At 41.8% G+C, this 27,692-nt stretch overlaps 2 protein-coding genes and 1 long non-coding RNA gene across 16 annotated transcripts in view; 1 reads left to right on the top strand and 2 right to left on the bottom strand.

Annotated features, from left to right (window-relative positions):
* Positions 1–1,228: 1,228 nt before the first annotated feature.
* On the bottom strand, positions 1,229–2,350 carry LOC142081729 (uncharacterized). 4 transcript variants are annotated; one of them, XR_012673456.1, is made up of 3 exons: positions 2,182–2,350; positions 1,638–1,750; positions 1,229–1,486 (listed from the first exon to the last, which is right to left on the bottom strand). It is a non-coding gene; the product is annotated as an uncharacterized LOC142081729 (long non-coding RNA). The 4 variants fall into 4 exon arrangements; XR_012673458.1 differs by having other exon boundaries at positions 1,229–1,478; positions 2,182–2,282; XR_012673455.1 differs by having other exon boundaries at positions 2,094–2,203.
* Positions 2,113–26,082, top strand: NSG1 (neuronal vesicle trafficking associated 1). Of its 4 annotated transcripts, XM_075148757.1 has the most exons (5): positions 2,113–2,430; positions 3,043–3,193; positions 6,714–6,830; positions 18,363–18,473; positions 23,423–26,082. In XM_075148757.1, exons 2-5 carry the CDS (start codon positions 3,065–3,067, stop codon positions 23,621–23,623), a joined length of 558 nt encoding a protein of 185 aa, XP_075004858.1. In that variant the 5' UTR covers positions 2,113–2,430; positions 3,043–3,064; the 3' UTR covers positions 23,624–26,082. The 4 variants fall into 4 exon arrangements, with proteins under 4 accessions (XP_075004858.1, XP_075004861.1, XP_075004859.1 ...); XM_075148760.1 differs by lacking the exon at positions 18,363–18,473 and having other exon boundaries at positions 2,124–2,430; XM_075148758.1 differs by lacking the exon at positions 2,113–2,430 and having other exon boundaries at positions 2,609–3,193.
* Positions 24,169–27,692, bottom strand: part of STX18 (syntaxin 18) — a 70,607-nt gene continuing 67,083 nt past the window's right edge. For all 8 annotated transcript variants that reach the window (XM_075148749.1, XM_075148751.1, XM_075148750.1 and 5 more), the window contains one exon: positions 24,169–26,579. In XM_075148749.1, the coding sequence (XP_075004850.1) occupies positions 26,484–26,579 (96 nt within the window). In that variant the 3' untranslated portion in view covers positions 24,169–26,483. The remainder of the gene's footprint in view (positions 26,580–27,692) is intronic.

The raw sequence follows: 27,692 nt of genomic DNA, 5'->3' as shown, positions 1-27,692 counted from the left end.
GCGATGAGGTCTCCCCTCAGCCTCCTCTTCTCCAGACTAAACAGTCCCAGTTCCCTCAGCCGCTCTTCATAAGACTTGGGCTCCAGGCCCTTCACCAGCTTCGTTGCCCTTCTCTGGACACGCTCCAGCACCTCAATGTCCTTCTTGTCGTGAGGGGCCCAAAACTGAACACAGTATTCGAGGTGCGGCCTCACCAGTGCTGAGTACAGGGGCACCATCACCTCCCTACTCCTGCTGGCCACACTATTTCTGGTACAGGCCAGGATGCCATGGGCCTTCTTGGCCACCTGGGCACACTGCCGGCTCATGTTCAGCCGGCTGTCAGCCAGCACCCCCAGGTCCTTTTCCTCCGGGCAGCTTTCCAGCCACTCTTCCCCAAGCCTGTAGCATTGCCTGGGGTTGTTGTGGCCAAAGTGCAGGACCCAGCACTTGGCCTTGTTGAACCTCATACTGTTGGCCTCAGCCCATCGATCCAGCCTGTCCAGGTCCCTCTGCAGAGCCTTCCTACCCTCCAGCAGATCAACACTCCCGCCTAACTTGGTGTCATGATTCCAGTGAAGTCAACAGGACTTTCTCCAGTGACTGGAATTGAACTCAGGTTTCATTTGTACTCTTAACACCCATTGAAGAGCTTGCACAAGAGCCAAAAAAAGAATGTAGATGGCTAATGTGATTGTCAGACAAAAAAAAATTCTTAGATTAAAAATAATACTCACAAAAATGAGAGGGTTTTTTGAGATTTGGAAAAAAAAAACCCCTTAGTTTTGCTATGCTATGCATAGAGAAGCCTAAATTCCTATACAGACATGAAATTTTGACTTGTAGGTGGAAGGGCTCACTGCTGAAATATCTCTGGTATTCTCTATCTACACACATTACAACCTTGCCCATTTTAGAATTAGCCTAAATTCAGCCACTGATGATCAGTGTCTGGTGCTTTTAAATGCAAAGCTGGAAAGCCATGTCTGTAACGTATCAGCTCCTAGGGTAAGAAAAGATGTGATCAGCATGGTTTGACTTTTATCTGCAGTTCACATCTGCATCAGCACTGTGAAATATTTCTGTGGACTGACAGCTGAATCCCCACACACACAAAGCACAAGCACAAGCAAACCTTTAGTCCCTGCCCCTTGTAGTACCAAGAAAAATCTCGTCCAAATGGTAGAATAAACTCAGTGATGGTCTGAGAGCAAGAAAATTTGAGATAAGAATTGCAGTCACTTTCAAGTTCTACAATCTAATTTTTAATACTTTACAATATTTTGCCTATTAATTTGTGCTCGCTCAAAGCACAGAAGGGAAAAGAGGAGCTGCTCATGCTATCATCGGTGAGAAAAGGTTGGTTGGTTCTGAAGCATAAAACTGGCTCCAGGCTGAGCACCCGTCTGCCTCTTCTCTCTCCAGAGCTGCCTACCATCCAAGTCACTTGTTGCATCGCCTACAGTGGTTTCCCCTCCACACGCTGCAAAGCAATGCACCTGCAAGACTACAGAATGAGCATGCTGGTTGCCGGGGGTTATAGGAGACAGCACAGGGAATATGAATCACCTTCCGCCCCCCCGCCCCCGCCCAAGACAGAAGAGATCATAAGATGTCCTCTCTCACTGGGGCTGCAAAGCTCTGCAATACGCATTTACCTTGAAGTGACGCGAGGGCCGGTTCCAATATTCGCATTTTCCCCCCCTTTGCAGAGAGGAAGCTCGGTCTCGCCGTCCTGACAAGCACGCTCGTCCTTCCCCTGCAAGAACGACTGAGGGAAAAGAGGACACGCGCTGAAGACGAAGCTAACCGACCGGTGATAAACCCCCGCTCTCCCCGCCTCACGCAGCTGGCGCCCAGCCCCGCCAGCGGGGAAGGCGAGGCCGGGGCCCCCTCCCCGCCGCCGCCGCCTCATTCAGCGCAGTTTCCCCGCTTGAGGTACCGAGGACTGCCCCGGCCGGGGCTCCCCTGGGGCGGGGGCAGCCCGGCCGGGAGGCCACCACCTCAGGGACAAGGGGCTGCCGTGAGGGGCAGGGCGGCGGCCTCCCTAGCCCCCGCCCGCCCCAGCATCCGTTAGCGCACGGCACGGACAGCCACCGCCCCCCGTACCGTACCGCACCGTACGGCTCCGCCAGGGGAGGGGCGCGGAGGGCGGCGCGTCCCGTCCCGTTCCCCCGCCGCCGCCTCCTCCTCCTCCTCCACCTGCTGCCGCTGCGCCAGTAGCCGGCTGGGGGGAGCCGCCTGCCTCATCCCCGCGGGGCCCCTTTGTGCTGCTGCTCCAGAACTGCCCTCAGCCAGGCGGCGGCTGCGTCACGGCCCAGGCGCTGCAGCCGCCCAGAGCCACCCCGCGGAGGGAGAGCCTCCGCCTCGCCCCCCGCTCCGCCATTGCTGCGTGGGCCGCGGCGGAACGACGCCTCGCCGCCCCCCGAGGAAGGGCCGGGAGCCGCGGCGGTGAGTGGCGGGGCCGCTGCCTCACACCTCGCCGTCCCTGCGGAAGGGCCGGCAGCCGCGGCAATGAGTGGCGGCGGCGCCGCCGCCCGCCGGCCGCGGGGGGCCGTTGCCCCTGCCCTTGTGAGGGGAGGCCGGGGAGCGCCATGGTGGGGGCGCGGCGGCAGAAGGGCGCGGGGTGCCCTCCGGGCACGGCCCCGCTCCGGGGGGCCGGCGGCGAGGGGAGCCGGGGCTGGGCGGGCGGGGAGATGCGGCGGTGGGGCCGGGGCGGGAGCCAGCACCGGAGCCCTCCCGATTCCGCGGGCTGAGGGGCGATGCCGCACCGGGACCGTGCGGGAGGTCATCGCTCAGGCTAACATGTCGGGGACTGGGGGTGCTTTTAGTTGTTCGGTGTTTTTCTTTTTTATTTTCTAACTTTGACAGTAAAAGCGCTGGCCATCGTTCTTACTTCCCAAAACGCCAAAATATAACCGAGTCACAGCGACCAACCCGTAATTTTTTTTTTTTTTTGCCGTAAGCTATTTCGGGTTTCCTGGGGGCTGGGGAAAGGTCTGGTGCATCCCGAGTTTCTGACATTTTGCATTTCTGTGCGTGTGTGCCTGTGTGTGCCCGCAGAAGATCCCTCTAACCTGGAAGAATGGTGAAACTGGGGAATAATTTCAGCGACAAGAGCACAAAGCAGCCCCTTTTGGAGGATGGATTTGACACCATCCCCCTGATCACACCCCTGGATGTCAATCAGCTCCAGTTCCCACCTCCTGATAAGGTACAGTAGGCTTTAGTTTCCACCCTGGAGAATCACACCCAAATCTCAGGCAAACAACAAAAGAATAGGTTACGTGTAACGAGCAGCTTAGAAATGTCAAGAAATATGGAGTGTTTTAAGGCATGCTAGTTCCCTCTGGGGAAAAAAACCTAACAGTTAAGCTAATGAAAATCCAGTAGTAGTGATTTGCATTAAAAAGCAGTGGGAAATGTTAGCAATAAGCATATATAGATTTCAGTGCTGCTGCATGAAATATATAAACATACAAATGCAAGCTTCTCTATGCTGTATTGTCATAGCCCTTCCTATTCTGTATCTTTCTTTTTTGCATCTGGAAGGTACTGTGTATTCTCTGTGAACAACGTGAATTTTCTTTGTTCAGAAAAAGCCCCCCTAATGGGGGGAATAAAGCACTGCTTTATGTCTCTGCAAGATGTACATGGGCAGACTGGCCACAGAAGGAAAGAACTTCCATGTTCTTTCTGTGCTTCAGTAGGAAATTAACGCTAGCCCTAGATAAGCTGAAATAACGAGATGAGAACAGGCTACTGAGTTTTGTCCTTGGCAACTTCCTTGGTTCAAAACCCTCCAAATAGGTGATTCAGATGCTGTGTGGCTGGAAGGGACCGGTCCAACATGCTGCTCACAGGTTGGAAGGGAAGTGTGCATCCTCATTATATGGCTTGATTATTAAGGATTTAATTTTAAGGATTTAGGAAGGTGATGTAATTTAGGAGACTGTAAATATATTTATTCTCCTCACAATAAAGAATTCACTAAGTGTTACTACAGGTAAGGCATACAATAGTAAGATACTTTTTCAGATATTTCAGTATCCTGTTTTTCAATTTTAGTAGGATACTTACTTGCACATTTCTCACATATGCATTTGGCAAAAAAGCTTTGCCGTCTTTGAAAAATACAAAATTTAACTTGGAAATGGTCAGTAATATCTTCATGCTGATTTTTATTTTTGGCATTGTGTCTTCCATGAGCTCAATTCTACTTCTAGATAAATTGATAGCTATATGTTCCTCATAGCTCAAAAAAAAAAATCACATAACCTTATCTTGGGGTAAAGAATTTTAACTTGTGAAACTTGCCTTGGTAGAGTGTTGCTTGTAGGCAATACAAATAAATTTGTGACCTCCATTTTAATTGCTATCAACATCATTCTGTGTTGTGTGTGGTGACCAGTTGGCAGGCATAAATGCAATAAGCCATAACAGCTGTTAGAGAGCCTGAGGGTCCATTTTCTGCCCTCAGTTACATGAGTATAAATCTTGTAACTGAGGACAAAATTGCACCCTAAGGCTTTAAAACAAGTTAAGTCTTACTGTGTCTGATACGCCTGCCAACTGGTGACTGGATATAACCGATTACCAAGGACCAACGTCGAAAGGAATTTGTTATGTTACTGCACTGCTAAGCAGAAGTGTGAACTAGGGACCTGTATGGTAATAGGTTTAACCTGAGTGGAGCCTCTGTAGTGAACCCAGGAGGTTCTGTGCCAGCCTGATTGCTCCTGCTAGAATGGGTCGGAACTCCTCCCACCTTCATGGCATTTGCCTTGAACGAAAGCGAATGTACTTTGTTAGTTTCGTTTAAGCTAGAAGCTTAAATAAAGGAATATTTGATTGGCTCTTCTACTCTATCCACTGTTTATTTGTATATTAGCTTTCCTTTCCTTTTGCAAACAGAGAGAGGAAAAATAAAAACATGTATTTATTGGTCCTACCGGTTTCCATCTGTAACTGTCTGGTTTCATCTCAGTGTGTCTTTACTGGTTGCTACAGACTCCAAGGCAGTAGTAGAGCAACTGATGTGAAAAAAAGAAACAGCATTAAGTCAAGATTGACACACAGATCAAATTCTGAACTTGGAAGGCACTCATGTATAATGAATAGGAGTACATCATGTATCTATGCTTATTATTCACTTACAAGGCTCTAGTATGGCAGTGAAGCATAACTTCTTGAACAGTAGTGACTACAGTGCTAAGAATTTGATGATTTTGACAGCTTCTAAATTAAAGGGATGAACTCATTTATATTCATATTTAGGTATGTTAAACAAAAGAAGACATTACATAACCAAGCAGATAGAACTGTACGTTCAGTGTCAGCTGAATGTGATTTGAGTTGCCTGAGATTATGCAACATAAAGGGGGAGGAAGGAAAGTAAAATGTTAAAAACCATTCCAAAAATCTTCAGACGGTTTACTGCCATGATGCTGTTGAGCAATCATAAAGTTATATAGTTATAATTGTTATCTTATTAATTATAGCTGAAATAGGTTTAGAAACTACCTATGTCCTGCACGTATGTGTATAATGCTGTAAAAATGTCTAATAAGCTTTGTGATACTGAGTCTAGGTACAGTTACACATTCTAGATACCATTTCAGTGAAGTGAGGAGGGGGAAACCCAGAGCTTTAATTTCAGTACCTGGCTACCTGCAAGTGGCACAATCTTAATTTCAGAATAATGTAGTTGCTATTGATACCACAGGCTGCTGTAAAGATAGAATCTGGTTCTAAAAATCTAAAAGGGTCTAGATATTTATTCTTTGGAACAACAGAGAAAATTGAGCAAATCTTAGTAGCACCATCAGTATGATAAACTGCACTCTACCTTGGGAGTGACACTTTGAAAAAGATCCTGAAAAATTGTAGAAGACAAAAATGAGGCAAATAGGTTAGGTATGTGAAAATTTTGTACAATTAGAATGCCTAGGAAAGCACTAGAGATATGACTGACGTAATGAGTATTTTAGGAATACAGGTAAGGTGCTAAATTGTGTAGCTTGGGGCAATAGCTCATAGCAAGGAATAAACTGAAGTTAAAGAGCCTTGGGTGTTTCAAGAAATCTCATTAACACAAGGGTTTGTCTGCATCTTGCTGCTTGCAGCTGATAATTCAAAAGTTAGATGTTAAAAATAAGAGTGCCAAGAGCTGTAGTCTAGCACATGGTGAATAGCAACTAGATGGGTCATTTCACTTCTTTTAAACACAAAATCCTGCCATCAAAGAACATGGCTACTGGCAGCATCATCATCTGCTAGATTTCTGTAGGCACTCTTCAATAATTGTCTCATCCTCTTGGTCTCCAGTTTGAAGTCCCATTAATGGGATCTCCTGAAGCAAATAGAGGTGGCTGTTTTCAAACTACACAAAGTGGGTAGCTTCATGATTTGGATTTGAACTAAGAAGATGCTTGCCTAGTGTAGCAGCACAGTACCACCACAGCTGAAAAAATTGAACGTTTATGAAATTGTTGCATAACGGGTCTTCCTGTAGGTCCATCAAAACCACTCTGAGAGATAATTTTGTTGATGATTGCTATGACAGGAAAAATAACTAACAGATTACAGCTTCCAAAGAAGAATTACAGAAAGTGGGGGTAATAAAACCATTGTGTTAGATGCGCTTGTAAGCAGGTAAAAGAAGAGTTAATGAATAAATAAGATTCCTGTGACTAGTTCAGCTGACAGCTTTCTGATTTTTTCTTTTTTTAAAGGTTGTGGTCAAAACGAAAACAGAATATGAACCTGATCGCAAGAAGGGAAAGTTCCGTACTCCTAAAATAGCTGAATTCACAATCAGCATCACTGAAGGGGTTTCAGAAAGATTTAAGGTAAGCAGTGCTATCTGAAGATGTTAATGACTCAGTCGTGCTCACAGAAATGCTTAAGATCAATTGCTGATTGTGGTCAAGACTGGCTATAACTAACAGAGTGGCTGTTGTATAGCTGTGGGTATAGCTGGACATGAGAAAAATAAATTCAATGTTACAATAGTTCAGTATGTAGCAATTAGAAGCAAAAGCAAATCATGCAGCATTATTGCTTGTAATCCCTCACTGGCAGATGAATTCAGAAGGCACTTTTGTCAGTGTATGGGTTTCGGAACGTGTCTGGTCAAGTTGTATATGGGCTGCATGCAGGTAGCTCTCATGGCATGGATAAAGCTCCTGTTAGTGTTGGAGGACAAGAACCACAAGAGTATTTGTTTTCTTTTCGGCTTGTTATTTTTCACTGTGGCCAAACTATTCGCTTAAAAGCACTGTCATAGTCCATTATGTATTTTTTTTATAGTTAAATGTATGACTTGGCAGCTCAGGGATGTATACCAGAGCCCTTTGCTATCATTTTTCCTGGTCCAATTGTATCTTACAGCGTGGTGACGACTGTTACTGGCAGATGGCAGTTCAGCAAGAATCTGACTCAGATTTACTCTTTAGTGTCCACACCCCTATTACTCCCTTTAGTAGTCCCAGAAGAAAGCTGAGAGCTTAACTGGTGCAAGGATTGAATTACCTTTCACCCTTCTCACCGGAGGATAGGTTTTCTTGCTCTGTGTAAGTAAAGCAAAGCAGAAAAGTTGGCACTTCAGCTCATGCTTTCCTACCTATTCTCTTGACAAAGGAAGACTACAGCTTTTCAGTGCTGTTAATTTGGCATCTTACCCAAGGATGCCAAAGCATTTTTAAACAATAGGCAACCACACTGTATATTGCAAAAGTACAAATACATTTGGAAAGCTTAGTGTTCAGTATGAGGGAAAAATACAGAGTTTCAGTAAGAAGTGGATTCCCTTAATATTGCACTCTTCCAACCTCTGTTTGCATGATAGGAGTTTTAGGGCACGCCCAAAGATTTTAGTTCTGTAATTTGAAGAATAAAACACAGGAGCGGTGCCTGACCAGTGGTGCTAAAAGCTGCCCAGGCGCAAGCCTACCTCAGAAGTGTATATACAGATCTCTGTGGAATCAGAGCGTGCTAAACAAAGTGAAGGCTCAAGGAGGAGTTAGATGCTTTGGGCTACACTTGCAAAAGAACTTTGCCAGGACAAATGTTTTAAGTGCAGGTCGCCTGGTGGAGTGTTCAGACATGTAGTGAAGCATGTAGGTTCCCAGTAAGCTGTGTGGGGAACCACTCCAGATAGCTACTAAGAGATGTTATGCGCTGTGGCAGGGATTTACTAATGAGGTAAGAAACCTAGTTCCAGTTTTTCTGTTCCCTGATTTGGAGCAAGGGCATCCCATCCCTCAGGGAAAATGCTACATTCTGACTAACATTCTCTCTTTCTCGTCTTGGCACCATAGTACCAGTCCTTGACAGTAATCCCCTTCTTCTCGGGTGAGGGTGCACACTGTGTGGTTGGGTAAGATGCAGATGGACAGCTCAGAACAAGGAGGACTTATGTCTGGCTGTCGTTTGTGCGTGTGCTGGTCACACTAAGGTGATCTGAAAATGCTTACTAAGTTGTAGAAGAGAAAGGAGAGAAAGTCTTTAGTTTTGAGTACCCTGCTAGGACTTCAGTTCCAAGCAACTGAGCAGAACCTATGCCTGAGGAATTTGCACATACCCACTAGCTGTAGGGACTAAGGGGTTTCATAGCTTGAACATTAAATTGTACATAAGGAAGGGTTTTGAATATCTTAGTCGCATCTAAATGTTTTGCGCATCTCTTTGTAGATCTGGATTTTTTCTGTCTTTGTTGGGAGAGCTGAGCAAATGAGACCTCACTGAACAACAAATAGCTTGTCGTGCTGTTGGGTAGTCTTTTCTAATCTGTATAGCTGAACAGTTAGAAGCCTGAGGATTTTTGCATTGCAATTTTATATAACTTTGGATGGCATACTTAAATAAAATGTGTTTTAGATACCACTTTATGATGATCACTCTGGGATTAATCTCGTACTACAGGGTTGCTAGGTTTTGCTGCTAGGTAACTACTGCATCAGAGAGAGGTTTCAGTAAGATTTGCTATCTCTTGGGAATTGCAGAGTGATTCACACTGTGGCTTTAAGTCTAGGCTTCTGAAGAAGAGTGTGGGGGTTGATCAATTAGGAAAATTGTGGATTAGTTAATTGAAAACAATAGTTTCATGCAGAACATTCAGGTCCTAAAAATGTCCCTTGATCTCTATACACAGTTTTAGAATTGAATTATGCTGCTTGCAACGTTTTAAAGAGAACTGACTGGTTCTCCAGCAGGGATGATTGTCATATTCACCACTCCCAGTAGTAAATATTACATGAATAATTGATGAAATTTCATAAATATGTAAAGTACCGATTGTTTGAGGTTTTCTCCTGGGTCCTTATTAATTGTGAACCTCATGTGAACCATCATGTTAACTGCTGGTGTTGATTCTGAGAGAGCAAAGGATATTTGTTTGAAAATTAAATATTTGCTATAATTATGAAATGCATTATTTAACTGGTAGGATATTGACTTTGGCTTGTGTTCATGAAAAAAGCTTCAGATGCCATTTTAATGACTTCAATATTGTACATCACCGACGCATAAGCTTGCCACAAGACACAGCCCAAATGTTGTGCTAAAAATAAAAAAAAGTCAGTCATATTTACAGATAATTCACATGTGTATTCTAAGATGTATTTCTTAAATAAGGACAAAACAGATTGCATTTTTGGGATTCAGCAGTGCAGATCATGTAAAGCTGTTCTTGAGAAATTATAACAAATGAAGCAACTCCAGCATGTGCATATGTCATGTAGATCATTTGGTGTTTTAGCAGCTGGGTGAATAAGAAATTATAAAACGTATTTTCTGCATTCAATCCACATTACCACAGTTATTACAACAGAGCTGAGAATGTTTACGAAGAAAACTGCAAGTATAATTTTCCTGTATGAAGCCACATTCTGAATTCAAATCAGAATCAGTCAGAAGAATGTGAAGACTTCCTGATTCTGAGAACCCTGTTGTCTTAATTTAGTTTTATGGCACTTACCACACCAAGGAAGATGTGATTTTTCACTGAATATTATTTTTCATTGAGAAAGAGAAGCCTTGCTTTTGTTCTTTGAACAGTGTAGGCTAATGTGTGCAGTTGGTCCTTCACATCTGGAAAGCAACTTTGAACGAGGCAGGTTTTTCTCTCCTGTAAATTGTCTGCTGTAAAGAATAACACAACAAGGCTAGAAATGTCATTTCAAAGGAGTCTTATGAATCAGGAGATAGGAGGAAGCTACTGCAGGAGAAAATTGATGGTATCAGTTACTCAAGGCCAAACTTTGCCTCCCCCATTGACAAAGCAGCGTTTTTACAAACTCCAGTTGGATTTTGTAGTAGGATGTCTGTTCTGGCACCCATTGAATTGGGCTACAATTGACAGTTGTGCACAAACATACCAATTTTAAAAAAATGTCTGTTGTATCAAAGCATGAGATTTCTTTCTGTCTTTGGGGAAACCTGAATAAAGAACATTCAGAAATATTTTGAAAGCAAACATTCATGTTTCCCAATAAATTTCAAGCCCTAAATAAACCCAAGCTGTGGTATGCCTTAAACCATTTGGTTCTATTCAAAGGCAATTCAATTCTTCAGACTTCATCCTTGACATCTCTACATACATCTAATTGCAGAGCCAAAGCCTCAAGTTATTTCTGTGGTAAGACCATATGGTGCAAGCCATGTATTATCAAGCAGCAAGCAGTTGTTGAAATGTTTGCATGAGGTTATGGAAGAGGAATCGAGACTTCCTTTCAAAATCAGTTCTCGCAGTTTTGCCTGGTCATTTTAAGACTGAAAAATGTATGTAACATATTTAAATATTCCATTTTTGATCTGCCTTAAGGGGGCATCCTTTAAAACATGTTTCTGCCTCAAGATTTTTTTAACCCGTTGTTCTTAGTAATACTGATGATGATTATTGCTGCAAAAATAATCACAGGGAAAATATTTCTGTGTTGATTTCTGTGTGATCACTCTGTGTGTTGAGTAGCTCTTTGCTCCCACTTAGAAAGTCTGTTAGGTGATGAGATATCAGCAGATTCCTGTACAGGATATCACTTCCTTAAGTATATTCTGTGTCTGTCACTTAGGGCTGGAAGAGTGACAGGTACTTACTGCCATGAGTAGTTCTGTTTTCTTCAGTAGAACTACTCACAGGATTAAAGTTGCTCACAAGTATAAGCATTTGGCAGGCTTTGAATTTTTCTTTTATTACTTCAAGCAAGAAGGATAAAGGAGATTCTTCTTTCAGTGTAACTGCTATTTTAAAACAATTGATGTAAGTAAAGGCACTGCATGGCAACTATCGTTTTTCTGGTTTTTTTAAATATTTGATAATTCCCTGATACGACTGACAATCCTTCTGCTAAATTTTTGGCTAAAAGGAATTTTTTTACAGACAGAGCTGGAAGATTTAAGTAAAATGGATGCCTAACAGAAGCTCCCCTGCTCTAAGTCAGGTGTCCTCTGCCATTGTATCCATTAGAAATCCTTTTCTTGGAGCAGAACCAGAGACACTGGTGACACAGAAGATGTTTTGGGTCTCTCCAGATGTAACACACACATAGCCTTTCCTCTTCTGTAGTAACCTTTTCCAGCCTTTCTCCTGGCCTCAGTAATATCTTTTGGGTTTGTATGGGAAGGTAGCAAGGTTCTTATCTCAGGGTCACAGGGTTTCCTGAACTGCTTTCTCAGATCTCTGTAGTTAAGAAACTAATACCTGGTGCCATGTAATGGAAGATGATGACAACACTGTTATGAACAGCTGTGTTAAGCCACAGTGCTAGATGCTCAAGGCCACTGCCTTGTTAACCTGTTTTTGTCTAACAGTATCTCCCTCAGGTTTCATTAATCAACTCCCTTTTGTCTTGCACTGTCGCTGTTAATAAGCACCGGGTCTGTAGCTTCTTTTCAGTTACTGTCCTTCATGAATCTATCTGCCTTTCTTGCTGCTACTCCCAGTCATCTCCAGGTAAGCATCCAAGCCAGTTCTCTCTTCCTCTTTGTCATCTCTGTTTAAGAAGGACAGTCTTTTGAGTTCTCCTGCGTTTTCTGTACAGTCTACCCGAAGACTGTCATCCTCTTTGAGCATAAAGGTTTGATGGGAATGTTCCGGTGAACAAGTGGAGTTTAATAGATAGATACTAGTGATATAGCTAAACATGACAGGTGATGTTAGAAATACTCTTCTGAAATGAGGCACCTGGTTGTCTTCTGAGTCACCGGTCATCTTGTGTATGTATGTGTATTCCCATAGCAAGTATGGGAGATTGTACCAAGTTGTTCTGTATAATCTGGGTTGCTCTGTAAATGAATACAAGTCAAATGTTGCATGTATAATATGAATGTTGCTTTTTTTCTTTCATGTTGCCATTTACTTCAAATTGAACATTTCTTATTCTTTAAGTGCGTTGTTTCAGAGGCATCTTTCATGTAAACTTCTAGGGACAGGCCCAGGTAATAGCAAACAATATAATTTTGGAAAAGCAGGAATGTTAGGGGAAGTGGAGAGCTGATTTCAGTGTTCTCTAATGTGCTGGTGGAGGGCATTGTGCAGCTGGAGACGGAGGATTTGGGGGGAGAGAGGTGAAATGGAGGTCACGGCCATTTGCAGGGAAGTCAATGTGATGTTTTGTGAATTTTAGTGTGTGGGATGCAGCCAGATGCAATCTGTTGTAATTACAGTCTGCCTGCCTAAAATTCTCTTGTAGTTTAAATTGGATAGCAATGATCTTAATTTCCTGTCCTAAATGGTTGTACAAAGTTGCTGTATTTCATCCCAGAGGGCTTTGCATTTCACTGGTGAGCAAAGCATAAATTGGTTGTAAATCACTTCAGATGAAAGGTGCTCTATAAATGTATGTTTTCACTCTTTTTGTTTGGTGCTAGCACCAAGTCCATGCCTAGCACTTTACAGACAAATCGGAAATGAAAGTTGTGTTCCCAAGAGGCTGCAACTGAAATAGATAATGCATAGATGTACAGCAGAGATGGGATGTGACCAAGTGCCAGTGATTGAGCAGTGAAAATTACTGCATGTCTTGTTAGTTCCACTTTAGTTCCACTTCTCATAATAACAGGAATGCTCCTAGGTGGGTTTGTATGCTGAAAGGTGCATGACAGAAGGAAAAGCATGAAGGAAGGCGGTGCAAACTAGCACAGTAAGAGTGGGTTAATGAAAGAATTTCAGGCAAGAGGAGGAGGCATGACAAGAAAGGTGGAGGTGAAGGCAGAGGGAAAACAGATGGCACCCAGGCTTTAGTGGGACAGTGGGATACAGGCAAAATGGAAGGAGATAAAGCTAAGAGGAGCAAAAGGGCAGACTTGTGCATGCCTTGAAACATGGCTTGTAATTTCTTCAGAAAGGGACAGGAGCCAGGAAAGGGTGTGAAGAGAAGCAGGCATAGTTGGTGCAATTGATGAATTTTGCTGTAATATTCTGGCTTGATTAAAAAGGGAGTGCAAGAAATGTTAGCGAAGTGAGGAAGGAGGAGACTGCAGTAGCCAGGCAGGCAAAATACAGCTTGCAGTGTTTTGCAGTTGTAGCAAAGTAGGATGGACTGATTGGGAGGATCTAGCAGATCTTGATGGCCTTATCATTGGCTGTTTACATGTTAGTGTAGTTGTCAGATCTGGTGAGTTTTATTTGTTCGGCTAAATGCTTACAGAGACTGAAGACAGTTTTTTTTGCTGTGGGTACACTTAGTTCGTTGATTAGTCATCTCTCATTTCGATTACTGTAACGGTTTCTGGCTAGATGTTGTCCTTCTTCTGCTCTTCACTTAAAATCTATTCAAAAATCTGCCACATACCTAATATCTTGTCATCTTTTCTGTTCACTTAGTTTTGCTGCCAGATCCCCTTAAAACCAACTTTAAAGGACACTCTGAAGATGAAAGCAAAACCACACTTTGAGTTCCTAGTTAAAAGAAACGGTTGTTTGTGCTATGTTGTAGGTATTTCATAAAAAGTATTTTAAAAGCCCATCACTTTTGTGGTGTGACAGGCCTTGGAGTTCTGCAGGACATACATGGCAGTGAATGATCATAGTAATTCAAAAAACTCCTGCTCCCACTGTGTGGGGTCCTGCAGGCTACCTCAGGCAGCTGGCTACCACAAGGAGAAGAGATTCAAGATCTTCTAGAAGAGAGGGAGTAGTGCTTGCTCATGCATTGCATCTTATCCTACCTTGAAGAGAGGAAGAGGGCAAGTTGCTGCTAGTGCCTCGGTAGGAAGAAGAGGATAACTTTAGTTCATAGTGAGTGCGCAAAGTTGCTGTGGAAGAAAGCAATAAAATGACAGCTTTGGCAGTGCTTGTGGTCTAAAGAACGGCTTGTTGCCTTCCCTCTTTCTGTGGTTTTATTTCTGAAAAGCATCTGGGAGGAGAGGGCTCAGAAGTTGAAGCAGAGAGATAGGGTCACGCTCTGTTACTGGCAGGGAAAGGAAGCTAACTGTCTCGGCTTCAGAAGTGAACCTGGAGATCTGACAATTGTGGACCATCCGTGGTGGGTTATGAGAGTGAAGGAAAATGGCTATTAGAAGGAAGAGAAGGATTTTCAGCTTATAAGGGAGAAGTGGATTGGATTAACAAGTGATTGGGATCACCTTGGAATCCAGTGATGGATTTCTTTCCGTCTGTGTTGTTTCCATGTGTGACTGTCCTTTACTTAAATAGAAGTTACTTGTATCCTGACAGGTGGTAAGAGAAGGTAGCGTCTCTTCTAATAGGAAGGAGACAAGGGCTTACTCAATTAGGGATTTGCAAATGGAGTGTGATTGCAAATTATTGGAAATAATGAGAGTAAAAATTTACATGTTCATACCAAAATTAATTACATTAGGAAATACAGTAAGTGAGAGAGAAAGATTCCGTGAGAATTATGAACCAGGAGCCCTGAGAGCTCTTCCCAGTGGCTTACTGTGTGGCGATGGAAGAACCATGCTGGACGTGACTTGTACAAGCAGTGAGAACTCACAGCTCCACGTAGGTCGGTGAAACAGGTAAATGCTCCATGTCTCAGCAAATCAGCCCTGAGGCTGTGGCTCTGCAACTTGCCAGGCTCCAGCAACCCGCAGAACACTGGGCTTTTGACCTCTTTCAAAAACCATAATTACTTTCAGAGCCTTGGAGAGAGTAATTCTGCAATCATTGTGGAAATACAAATATTTTTCTATTGTCTAGTATTTGGTCTCAACTACAAAATAGCTTGTTAGCTTTACAGTATGTTCCTGAGGCCTCATCTGTATGTCAAAATGGTTATGACTGGGAAATAATGTTGTAATTCTACTATTCCTTGCTAGTAGGAATATTGTTAAAATGCTTTGAGATTTGAGAATATTTTTTCTAAGCATTTTAAGCTGTTCACTCCTATCTGTGGAGGAGACAAATGTGAGCTGAGTCGATCTGTACCATAGCAGTTCTTCTGCTTGGTGTCCATGTCCCATGTCACAGGCCTGTGCTCCTAGAGAGAGCAGCCTTTCTTGAAGGCTGTGTGAAATACATTTTGTAGGGAATGGGAAGCCTCAGCAACAATCCTATCTGGATTTTATCTGTTCTATCCCCGCTTTCTAGTCTCTTCCGTTTCTTCTCTAAGGGAAAGAGAGTGACAGTCAGAGCAAAAGGAATGGTTTAACATACACTTTGAGTCAGCAGTGGGAAGTGAATGACCCAAAACCTGCAACTTGGACTGGGCCATGTGTGTGTTGTAGAGCTGCTGGGCTGGGTGAGGAGCACTCCCTCCCTTCTGATTCCTCATCTTCCTGTGCTGCCCAGCAGCAGCTGAAGCTCAGTGGGAGAAGGAGGCCTTGGGCCCATGGTCCCACAGACAGACAGGGCTGCAGACCTGCTTTGGGGTCCAGGTATGGTTAGGGCCCCTTGGCCTGGTGGGGCAGGTGTACATGAACATCTGCATACAGGTAGAGCATGACACAGGCAGTGTGTGGGACTTAGACATCCCAGCAAGGTGGTCGGGAGGTGGGACAAGGAGCCCTAAGTGGGAACTGCAGACTTACGGGAGAAAGGTCAGTTTTTCTAGAGCCTCAAGTGCAAGGAGAATTTGGGGGGGAGAAGAGAGAATAAGGCTCGTGACAGTTGTGGGGAGGGAAGAACACTGGAAGATGGGATGCAAGGTTTGGGCCAAGCCGGAGGGTAAAGGGCCTTGTATGTGTGTGTGGGTGGGATAGCTAAGGAAATGCAGGAAAGGGCCCCAACCAAAAGAGAAGAAAAAATGGAGAGGCCTGATTGAAAACATCTGAGAAGGGCTGAGCTAGGGCATGGATTGGCCAGGAAAGGGTGTGGGGGGGGTTATGTTGTTCGTTATTAAACTGGGCCACAGAGAATGACCAGAAAGGAAGATGTGCTTTATCTCTTGGATTCATGCAGAACATACTGAGACATGGGACACATGAGCAGAAAATAGGAGGTTGGCAAGATGGAGTGATCTATCCATGTTAACCTTAGTGTATGCAAACGAGTAATAAACTTGGGGAAAGACTAATTGGATTTGAAAATTGATGTCAGTGTGAGTTTTTTAGAGGGTGATTAAGAATATGATTTTTTTTTTTCCATAATCCAGTGACTGTTCTGAGAAACTGAAGATGTTGCTATTATCCAGAAAGGTCCTTTGCTCCATGTCTCATTTTTATATTAATATCTACATTTCTTCTGCTAAATTACTTTCTGATCTGCAGTTCTCCCTGCCTCTCTTCCGGCCCTCCTTTTTTTGCTTATTTTGTCTCTGTCAAAAATCCTTATAAAGTCCTTGGCTTCAGCAGCACACAATACTCCCCAGCCTTGTCTCAGCCAGGAAATTTAGCACTCGCTGTTGTCTGCCCACGGTGAAGTTCACTTCCCCAGCATGAGAAGTCCCTGAAAGTTCATCTCAGTCCTTCAGTGTGCTAGTGCCACTGCCACACACAGATTGCAGTGTTGCAAATCCTATTAGTTCTGGGGTTTATCATAATGGGAGTGTGTGGTGAGTTTTTTTACCAAGAGGCAAAGCTACAATTTTTTTTGTTGCTTTCTCAAATACTAGATTATTCTTGTTTGCATAACTGACCCTGATGTGCCTAAGTTCTCTTTTTAGGAAGTGTATATAGCTGGCTTACTCGTCTTTGTTTAAAATTTAGATCATATTATACTTTGTTTTAATTAATTAATCAGATAATCTTGTTCATTTCTGTTTATTACTGTTTCTTATGCTATAGCACATGCTGGCTTCTTTCTAACTTTCCAAAAAAAAAAAAAAAGCTCAAGCACTCTTGCTCTGTAATCTCCTTGAGCTACTCATTTGTCTATCAGTAGACGCTTTAGAATAATAAAAACACACATCTGGGACACTCTCAGACCTTTGCTCAGCTCACACCTTCCACAAAAACGGGTCTGAATTAGGGAGCTTTGCAGTGTAACTGCTAGGCCAAAGTCTTGTGCTTTCTCTTGTCAATTGGGTGAGGTAATTCTAGAGGTAGTTCTGTCTCCCGTTTCACCTAAAAGGCTGCTGGTCTCCAGCTGCTCAGAGTTTACTCCTGGGAAAGGTTAGCTTGATACTGACACTGATTTTGGATTCAGCTTAAGGTATGTCTTGGATTTTCCTCCAGCCCAAATTCAGGACCAGAGAGGTACTTAAGGACATGGTGAAAAGTCAGTGCCATGTAATGCAGTCTGTAATGGCTTCTCTGTGAGCACTGTGGAAAGAGGTGCAACGGAACTGCTCGAGGCTAGCCCTGTGTTGAACATGGTGTATTCCCTTATGGATCTGGCAGTGAACTACTCCTGTACAGTCTCTGTGTGATGAAAAGTACTGTTTCAACCTGTAAGTTAAGGAGCATTGAGCAACCAAACGTGCAGACTACTGGTATGACTACCCATACATTCATAGCAGGTGCAACAAACTCTCATCCTAACAAGAGAGGGCAGACATTACTTTCTCCTTGCCCTGCTAGAGTCACCTTTGTATTACCTTGATGACACCTGTGTTAACTTACTGTCACCTGACTCCATTCTTGGACAGGCACAGGGAAAACAAACACGCTTACCAGCTGACACTGGTAAGACTGACACTTGCATCATCCAAATACTGAAAAAGCAGCAGACCCAAGCTACCTCGATGTGTCCTTCTGGCCTCATGCGTGCACTGGACAGAAATGCAACCAAAAAAGCCTTCCAGTACAGAGGCAGTGGGCCACTGACCAGATCATCTGCTTTCTTCTCTGAGAAGGGGGAGGTAGAAGCACTTATGTGCTGCTTCCCTGTTCTCCCTCAATAATTAAGAAGCTGTTTTTATCCTTTGCTTGATTTTACTGTAAAGTGCATTCATAGCTCGCTTCTGCTGCCTACAGTAACAAAGAGCAATATAAATAAGCAGTGCATTACTAACATAAGCATGCTTTATTTTTCTTTACAGGTTACTGTGCTGGTCCTTTTTGCCCTTGCATTCTTAACGTGCGTTGTATTTCTGGTAGTCTACAAGGTTTACAAGTATGATCATACCTGTCCAGAAGGATTTGTTTTCAAGGTAAATTGCGTACACATTCTAGAAAAATAGGAGAGTATGTAATATTCTCTTGTTGTTTTCTGCATAATCTTGATTAAGTCACGCTGTATTCCATAGAAATTTGTGTTTGTTTTCATAGGTTGGTGTGCTTCCTGCTATGTTTCTTGCTGCTTAATTTATAATTGACGTTGTACTATTGCACAATTTTCTTAATGTTGTTGTTTTGCTAATGCTTTAAACATAGAAAATACAGCAGAAGTCCCAACACCAGTGTCCTTCAAACCTAATTCATCTGCAGTTGTCTGGACAAAGCCCTCATTTATTGGGTCATATGGTTTAATGTTGCATGTTCCTCCAAATTCATGTGTCTTAGGAAAGAAGAGAATGATAAAACCTGGAGAAAAAAAAATTAGTCTGGAATATGTGTCAAAGAAACAGTAGAGTGATGTTCTCAAAAAGAGTAGCAGAGTTACCTTAGGGTTATTTTTGTAGAAAGAACTTGTTCTAGAACACTGACCTCCGAGCCCTACTGCCACAGGTCAAAAGTGATGCCAAAAAAGCGAAAACACATTTATTGGAAAAAACACTGGTGCTAACCAAAAGGGAGGCTGAGGCTCACTTCATTCATGCAAGATGATAGCACTGGCTCCTCAGCTATGACCTGGGCTAAAAGTCAGAAAGGTAACATTGATTTCTCAGTTGTAAATTTAGCAGTGTTGAACTTGGCTGTAATTAGATAAGAAAAGTAGCAGTGATGATGGCATTTTTCCCTCTAATTTTTTAAGAATATTTAGTCACATAATGAATCAAATGGGTACCTCGTATGATCTTCAAAGGGATTTAAGAAGGAATGGCTGCCTCAGCACGTCTTGATGATCCTGTTCAGGACTTTGATTCTGTCACTTCAGGCACATAAATACCTTACAAGAATCTAGTCCAAAGTTATAATCAGTGATACCCTGCTGGATTAACTTGGCTCCAAGCATTCAGTGTTAGGTTACTGCTTTCCCTTAGCTCAAGGGCAAAAGATACTGTGGTTAGAATATTTGGCTGTAACTCAGGAGATCCACCTTTTGGTTCTGCTGTTGGTTTTCTGTGTTGCCTCACACAAGCACTGAAACCCCGCTGTGCTTATGTCTCATGGGATGATAGCCTTTTTTTTCTAAGCTTTCTCTTGGCTTTGAGCAATTTGCAATATGGACTGTATGTTCCTACCGAGTATCTTGATGTGATCCTGACTTGACAGGAATGGCCAGTTACGTGCTCCTGTCATAAGTCTGGTAACAGTCTGCTGCTTCTGCTTCCTTTCATACAGTGCTGTCCCTTCCTTTTAGTTGCAGCCTTCTGGCTTCTTTTGCCTTTTCTTCCTAGTATCGCAAACATTTAAGGGGAGAACAGTTTCTTAGCTGTATTTCAGTTGCACTGTGAACAGAATCTGGTTGGGTGTCTCTCCTTAGGGCTCTGTGTTTGAAACAGAGGTTGGGCAGAACGTCCCATAGCTCATGCTTTATTTTTAAGGTGCAGCACATACACAGGGCTGCGTTACTATTACTCTCCCAGTGTTGGGTTTTGTGAAGGCTGTTTCCTAGCTGCTTGATGGCATAATGCCAGGAGACACAGCATCTTTGGTCGTGTAACCCTTAAGAGTTTTATAGGATAAACACGTTAACAAATGACATAAGGCCTGAAACTACCAGTGTTGACATGAATTTGTGTTTGGTGCCTTTGCATCTTTTTTTGGGAGAGTCAATAATGTGTCATGGCATAGTTTGGCACAGATGTCCTAAGAGAGATGAAGTCTGTCACCTTGTGACCAATGCCTCTGTGGACTGGCTTCGTGCTTTAGGTGGCCTCAACAACGTTCTCTGGCCTGGATGTCCCCAGGCGTTGCATGCTGAAGTGATTTCCTGGTTAAGGGCAAAGGTGTCTCCTGCCTCAGCAAGCCTGGTACCATGGGAATCTCTGCATAAAGGCTGAGCTACCACAGCTGTGAGTCAGAATCACTTTTCTCTGCTTTGATGCTCTCATACATGGAGCAGTTCCAAAGGTTCCAGTGTTTTCAGCCTTTCTGCTGTCCTATGCATCCAGGGTTTGAAGGTATGCCTAAAAAGGCGCTTGTTTTCCCTTGTGTAGTAATCTTAAACTGCTTGAGCCTCAATTTTGTGCTTGCTCAAGCTTTCTGACACAGCCCTAATACTGCTGTTGTGCAGATCACTCCTCTGAAGCACTCTTTTCTGGCTGTTGGTGAGACTCACTGGAGTTTTCCTCAAAGACCTGAGTGCACTTACATCCTGGAGGAATTTCTCCAGCGCTTCAGTATGCTCCATACTGCATCTGTTACCCTTTAGCTTTCATTGCCAAGGTACCTGCGTTCTGTCAGACTCATGGACAGTACAACAAAGTAACTTCAATGCATTAAAGACAACACTATCATCTATTAAGTTTGGAACTACTGACCCAGCAAAGTTAATGTGACAGAAGATATTATTTATAAGTGAATACCACTGGGGTCTTTATGTCAAAGGAACAAAAGGAGTCATCTTAATACAGCCAGATATAGACTGGCATGCAGGATTTTCTCTGGCATCAAAGGCCTTAACCCGTAACTAATTTCTGAAATAGAAGGGTTGTGAAAGAAGCAAGAGACTGGCAACTCACTCTGGAGCATCCCAGTTTCTCCTCATGGCTTTCCTTATTACTTCTGTCACCTGGAACCACAGAAACAAATACAAAAGATGGAGAGAAATGTTTTGCACAAGCTGAAGGTCTCAGGCAAACGGCAGGATGAGAATCGCCACCAGTCTCCATTGCTCAGTCACTCCTGAGTGCTGCGTGGCTTGCCTTGATTAGGACTCAGGAAAGGGGACTGTCCTTGGGCAGTACACAAGGAGCAATGAGTAAAAGGCGAGGTTTTTCCCATCTCTTCTAGAAGCATGAAATCCTGGGAGCAAAAATGCAGTCAAGATGGAAACTCTGCTGTGTGTTTCTTTAGGCTCTTCTGTCAGATGTCGTGCATGTTTGTGACTACAAAAAACAACATTACTGAGTCATTTTGCTTGTTACAAAGCAAACTGCTTCTAAAAGCAACAAAAGATTCTGTGCCATTTTTTTAGACTGGCAGTAATCTTGGCTTGACTTCAGCACTAATAATTATATTTGTTTGAATTTCCTTGGCAGATTTCATTAGATCAATGGATTGCATTCCTTTTAAATATTTAGAATTGTGACTACATCTCATGACTGGGTGAAATAATCACTACAAAGATGTCTGTGTCTACATTCTTCTTAGTCATTTTTTCACATCAGAAGCAGTGTCAGTTATCCCAGATAAAGCATGGATAATACTTCCAGAAGATGGCACGGTTGATGTAGGTGAACATGAGTATCAAATAGCTCTATTCCAGTGTTGTCCTGGGTTTGTTTTTTTTTTTTTAAATCTAGATCCCAAGTCTTGCAGCTGGCATATATGATGATTATGAAAACGGGGAAACCTCTGTTGACTTAAACAGTGAATAGGCACAAGTGTCTGTTTAGCCGGGGTTAAATCCGATCTGCTTTGTAGTGCTACTTCAAGCAAAACTGTGAGGGAAGATTTGCCCTGGCTGCTGCGTTAACAAGAGATAACAAATAAACTGAACCTGGTGGATGTGGCAACTTTGAGCGCTGTTGTGAGTCTGACACACATCGAGGTGTCTGTCACACAAGCAGGTCAGAACTGATGAGGTGTTAACTCTGTGGGAGGACTGTTAGTCTTGTGACAGCGAGACTTCTTTCAGAGTCATATCTGCCGCAAGATTGCATTCATCGGCGGCAGGCAGGTTCACGAGACTACCTGTAGGCCTGTTGTTTTGGCAAGTCTTGCTTTTCTCTTTCGTACCTTTTGATGCTTTTTTTCAGTCTAACATTTTTAGGATGCAAAATTTATATTAAGCCAAGACTGTGTGCTGGATCTTTCCCCCAATCATTTTGTGCTTTATGATTTAAACCATTTGAAACTGTTGTTACTGGTGCTGGTTTATGACACTTAGCTCTTCGCTCCCTCCCCCCCCCCCCCCCCCCCCCCCCCCCGACACGGATAAGAGTCAACCCAAAAGTAAATGTGGACACACTTGAGATAGCATTTGGTCCTAAAAAACATGACATTTTTGCATGTATTTTTGTGCTTAGGAATTTCCAATAATAAGTTTCGTTTGCCAAGTTCTATGAGAACAGTAGCAGTTCAAAGTTGCTGTCTGCGGTGTTATAAATTTTAGTCTTCTGGTGCTAGAAGCAGGAAGACAGAACAGCCTATTTCTTTTTAAAACAGTCAGAGTAGAAATGATTAAACTTATTTTTCCTCAAGCTGCAGCTACTCGTACCTTATAATTTAGAGGGTCAATTCAGTTGCCCAGATGACTGCCCCAACACTCTGAGGGTGTGTGTGTGTGTGTGTGTGCACACTTGCACGTAAGCTTGGCCACCCACAATGTTTTCCCTGTATCTCTTATTTACTGGGCTATAAAACTGTTCATACCTTGGCACCAATATATCTCTATTAATTTCTGTCCCTCAGACTGAAAACACCGTGTTAAAGTGCCTGAAGCTAATCTAACGGTAGGATACAGACATCTGTTCTAGCCCAAACAGTTGGAACTAGGTGGGGAGGAAAAAAACAGCAAAAGATGGCGGGAACTAGAGATTGAGTACTTCTAAAAATAATTTAAGGCAATCATGTTTCTTGTACGTTAATTATTCTGGCATATAAACCCAGATGGGTTGTCTTGGCAAATGCGTGAGTAGTTTAAGGATTGCAGGGAAGAACATTTTGAACACAGTAGGACAACACCGTAGTCAATCGCTGTATGTTGCATCTTGACTCACAGAAAGTGAATGTTGGCTTAGACGAAAAGAGAAAAAAAACCAAACCTAACCTACTTTTGGTGTGTATGGGTCCGTATCTGTAATCTAAAAGTGATGGATTTTCTTTTCAGAATAATCAATGCATTCCAGCTGGGTTGGAAAACTACTACTCTGAACAAGACTCCAGTGCTCGAGGGAAATTTTACACAGTCATAAACCACTACAATCTGGCCAAACAAACCATCACGCGCTCAGTGTCCCCGTGGATGACAGTACTGTCAGAAGAGAAACTCTCTGAACAGGAGACTGAAGCTGCTGAGAAGTCAGCTTAGTATGATAAGCTAATTATTAACACTATGTCATTTGAAGGTAACTAAGGGACTTTAAGGAACTTTTCATTAAATATAATTACGGATAATTTAGAGGTTACTCATGTTTATGGTGCAATTGCTTCTGTTTGCTGATACTGCTTTGCAAAAAAAACCAAAACTTGCTGCAAAACATACATGGGCATAAAACAAGGTGCATATCAGCATTGCTTTAGAGCTTTGACACCATTTTAATGTTAAAAAAGAATCCAATGTTAGGTATGTTCTTGCAGTTTATTGGATACTGGCAGATTTCTTCACTGGATTTTCAGGGCTTGGACCTTAGATAAATCACGTGTTCTCTTGTCTGAACTGATACTTTATTTATTAATCTTTTATTCTTTGTCATTTTGCAAACGGAAACACCTCAGCCATAACTAGAGTGATCTCTTGTTCAGCTGAAAGCTATATTTAATACTGAGTTTTGGCTCAAGCAAGAACGATAGTCAGCATTGATGTCAAGGGCATAATGTAATGACTTGTGTGGAGAAAGAAACTGTCAGGTAGCATTTTTTCTTACATTTTCTTTACTGTTGTTTATTTGTAAGTGATAATGAAGTTCTCTGCAACAAGGCATGCTCAATGTTTTATTACTGCTGTCAACAGGATTTAACTGCATTTCCACTGTGGCTTTAGCATCTTGGTAAGGATAGCACTGAAACACAAACTAGATAGATTATGGAAAAACACAGACAGTTTTAATAATGGATGTTGAGGATAGCGTAAAAAATACACAGTTCAGGATGTTCTAATGAGAAACAACATATTTTGATCATGCTTAAGAGGCAGAAAGCTTATTCACAGTAGATGTAGCCCACTGTAATTTGTTGGATACAACAGGAGGAGTAATATGTCTAAATTTTCTCTTGTATTACATTAACATTTTCCCTTTTTATTAATTAGAAGGAGCTTTCATCAGTTTATGTATGGTTTGCAGTTTGATAATTTTTAAAACACAGAGCATCACAAGTGAAACAACAGCATATTAGATAACACAACTGGCTGTTTTAAAGCTACATGTGAAACTGAGTGAAGAGTAGAACTGTTTATGTATGGCTTGGGAGGGGGAAAGATGTAGAAGAACATAGTATTGTGGATGCACGTTAAGAGTTCCATTGTAATTACAAACTTAACTATTCTTTGTGAAACCATGTTTTCATTTTTATTATAAATCTTAAATATATATTACAAAAAAAGACATTAATTTAACAGACAAAACAAGTGTGAAGCATCTGGACAAACAAGTCACCTTTTTTGTTCATGTAACTTGAACAGGACAAGTTGTAGTGGACATGTCAAAAGTTCCTTTTTTTTTTTTGGTAGAGACTATACAAAAATGAAGAGAAAACATCAGCATGGGCTGTTTCTCAAGATCTGTAGTAGAGCAAACATGGTCAGCTCTACTTTTATTTTTTCTCTAGTAAAATTGCTTTATCAACAATACAGTAAAAAATAACCATTACTACTTAATACTCTAGGTTTGATACGAAGTGTGCATTACACAGTAATATCTGTAAAAGGCTTTTTAGTAAGTCATTATGGTATGTGGAATGCATAAAAAGCAATAAATTATGTGCCAAATTTTTCTTTGCATTTAAAAATTTCAAGCTTATGTTAAGATACTGAAAACATACCATGTTTGCATTTTCTAATAGTGTATGCTTTATTGAGTGTAATTAATTCACATGTAACTTTTGACATTTTCACTCTGTGCAGAGTAAAGAATAAGGATGATGCTGCTTGTTGCATGTAATGTATAGAAATATACATTTCAGAAGAGAGATAGCAAAACACACATTTCATATCAACATATTTACAGAGGACATTCAGATTTTAGAAGATGGAAAGATCTGTTCCCCAAGACTGTTCTACATAGAAATGACTCATGATACATCTCCTCCCCTTAAATTTAGGACAATAAAAACTAATGCACAAGTAAATACTGATGAGAAACAAGTTATTTCTCTCTCTCATAACAATAAACATTAAAAAATACTAAGCTTTACAATCTAGGAGAAACAGATTGCTTATGCTTCTTGAAGTCAAAACCATTTTTTCCTCTGATTTAACAGGAGGGAGTTTATTGATTCTTATTTACAGCTGGTTTTGAGACTTGTTTTTTTAGTTAACAAATTGCTCCCAATTTTAGTATTTTGAAGAGTTTGGCTTTAATATTGTCTATCCTTTGGCTTTGTTCCAATATCCCAGAACATCTGTTTCACTGCACAATCTGTTTGTGTTGTATTCTCTCTTTTCACCTAGAAGTAGAGCTCTTTAGTTGACTTCTTGTCATTATTATTACTATTAAATCAACCTGATCTCTGACTCGAGTTGTTTCAAAGGATTAGAAGTAGGCCATACATGTGCAAAATGATCACTATGTACTGACGTGGTATGATTAAATAAAAGCCTGAGACAGTGTAGATGCTTTTGCACAGTAACAGTTTTCTCTTGATCGGGTCTGCACACTGGGAGCTGGACTTCCAACATCACAGATGTGTGGGTGACTCTGATAAAACCATTATCGGCTTTTTCCTTCTGTTAGCTGTGCTCCAGCTTGTACCTTTCTTACCAGCCCTTTCAAAGGTTTCTACATTCTTTGCAGGATTAAGTGTGGTTTTATGTTTGATAGAGGGATTTAAAATGAATGCTATCAGCTCCCTCTGCACTAATGGATATATACACGTTTGTTTATTGGAAAATATTTGCATCATAGCAGTATGAAAAAATGCATAAAATATGCAGGTATGCCATACACCCCACTCCATTGAAAAAATGTCAGAAGTTTTACAAACAAAGCATGTAGGCAATATTATATTTTTAATTAATTATCATACCAGTCCAGGAAAAGCAAGGAAAATGAACACATCACAAGGAAGAATAGGATCCATACTCTAAATCCAGCGTTGTTTTTGATTGCCTGTGAGGAAAAGGTTATTTCCATTACCCTCACCAGTAAACACACAGTAGAATCTCAATAATGGCAACCCAAGAGGACTGTTAGTGACTTCACTCTCCCCTCCCACAAGAGAAAGAACAAAACTTGCCATTAATTTCAGGTGAATAGAGGTCAGGTTGGCTGTATCTCTTTAGATTTATCACACCAAAGTTTCTCTCTTCAATCTTAAAATCGGTCATTTAAAAAAAAAGAAAAAAAACACCACCCCAGAAAATTGCAAGATCCCACACAGTGGAAGTATACCCAAAACATTAAGAACTACATCAAAATGTACATGCTTAAAGGCTAGTTTTAAGTTCCAAAAATGAAATTTTGTGATTAGAAATAATGAGGCCTTCATCATTCTAATAACATCTTCTGGCTAAAAAAACCCAACCAACCAACAAAAAAAAAAAAAAAACAAAACAAAAAACCCACACCAAAACCTGACAACTCTTTCTAAAGGTTGATTTAGCACCGACAGTCACGTGTTTCAGTCTCGGAACAAGTAGAGCAAGGAGCAAGTATTGCAAGTATTTTTCTTCGATTCTCCTTCCCAAAATTGAGACCGGCATATAGCAGGGGACCTGTTTTCCTCTCTCATTTTTCAGATTCACACATAGATTTTTTTTATGTGATATAAACATTAATGCGAGTGATGAAGTTTTATATTTATCACTTTTTTCTACTGTTTCTCAGTGTGGTTTAGGAAACTTAGTTCTACCTACAAATGTGAAAAATGAAGCAAAAATAACTTCAGTTCCCGCCATGTGGCTGAACGCTGATCTCTAACTACAAACACTGGAACAATCAGCTGACATCTCTGTACCCTCCCCCAGCATCCTATCTAAAGTGCTTAAGAATCATGATTTAAAGGCATAGTAACTGTTTGCTAAATATTAGTAAATCTATCGATTTAAGTCTTCAAAAAAACCAAACGTCTTCCCCACCATGTGCCATACCATCATGCCTGTTGGACAGCTACTGAAAAGAATACTCCAGATATTCTGCTCTACTTGAAGAAATGTGGAAATAAGTTCCAAGTCAGAAATTTTAAGAGTTACGCTTGCTAATGTACGTTTGATGCACTTTTCA

This window comes from Calonectris borealis, chromosome 4 (genome assembly GCF_964195595.1).
Source record: "Calonectris borealis chromosome 4, bCalBor7.hap1.2, whole genome shotgun sequence".
Taxonomy (NCBI): Eukaryota; Metazoa; Chordata; class Aves; order Procellariiformes; family Procellariidae; genus Calonectris; species Calonectris borealis.
This window is presented reverse-complemented; position numbering and strand designations above follow the sequence as displayed.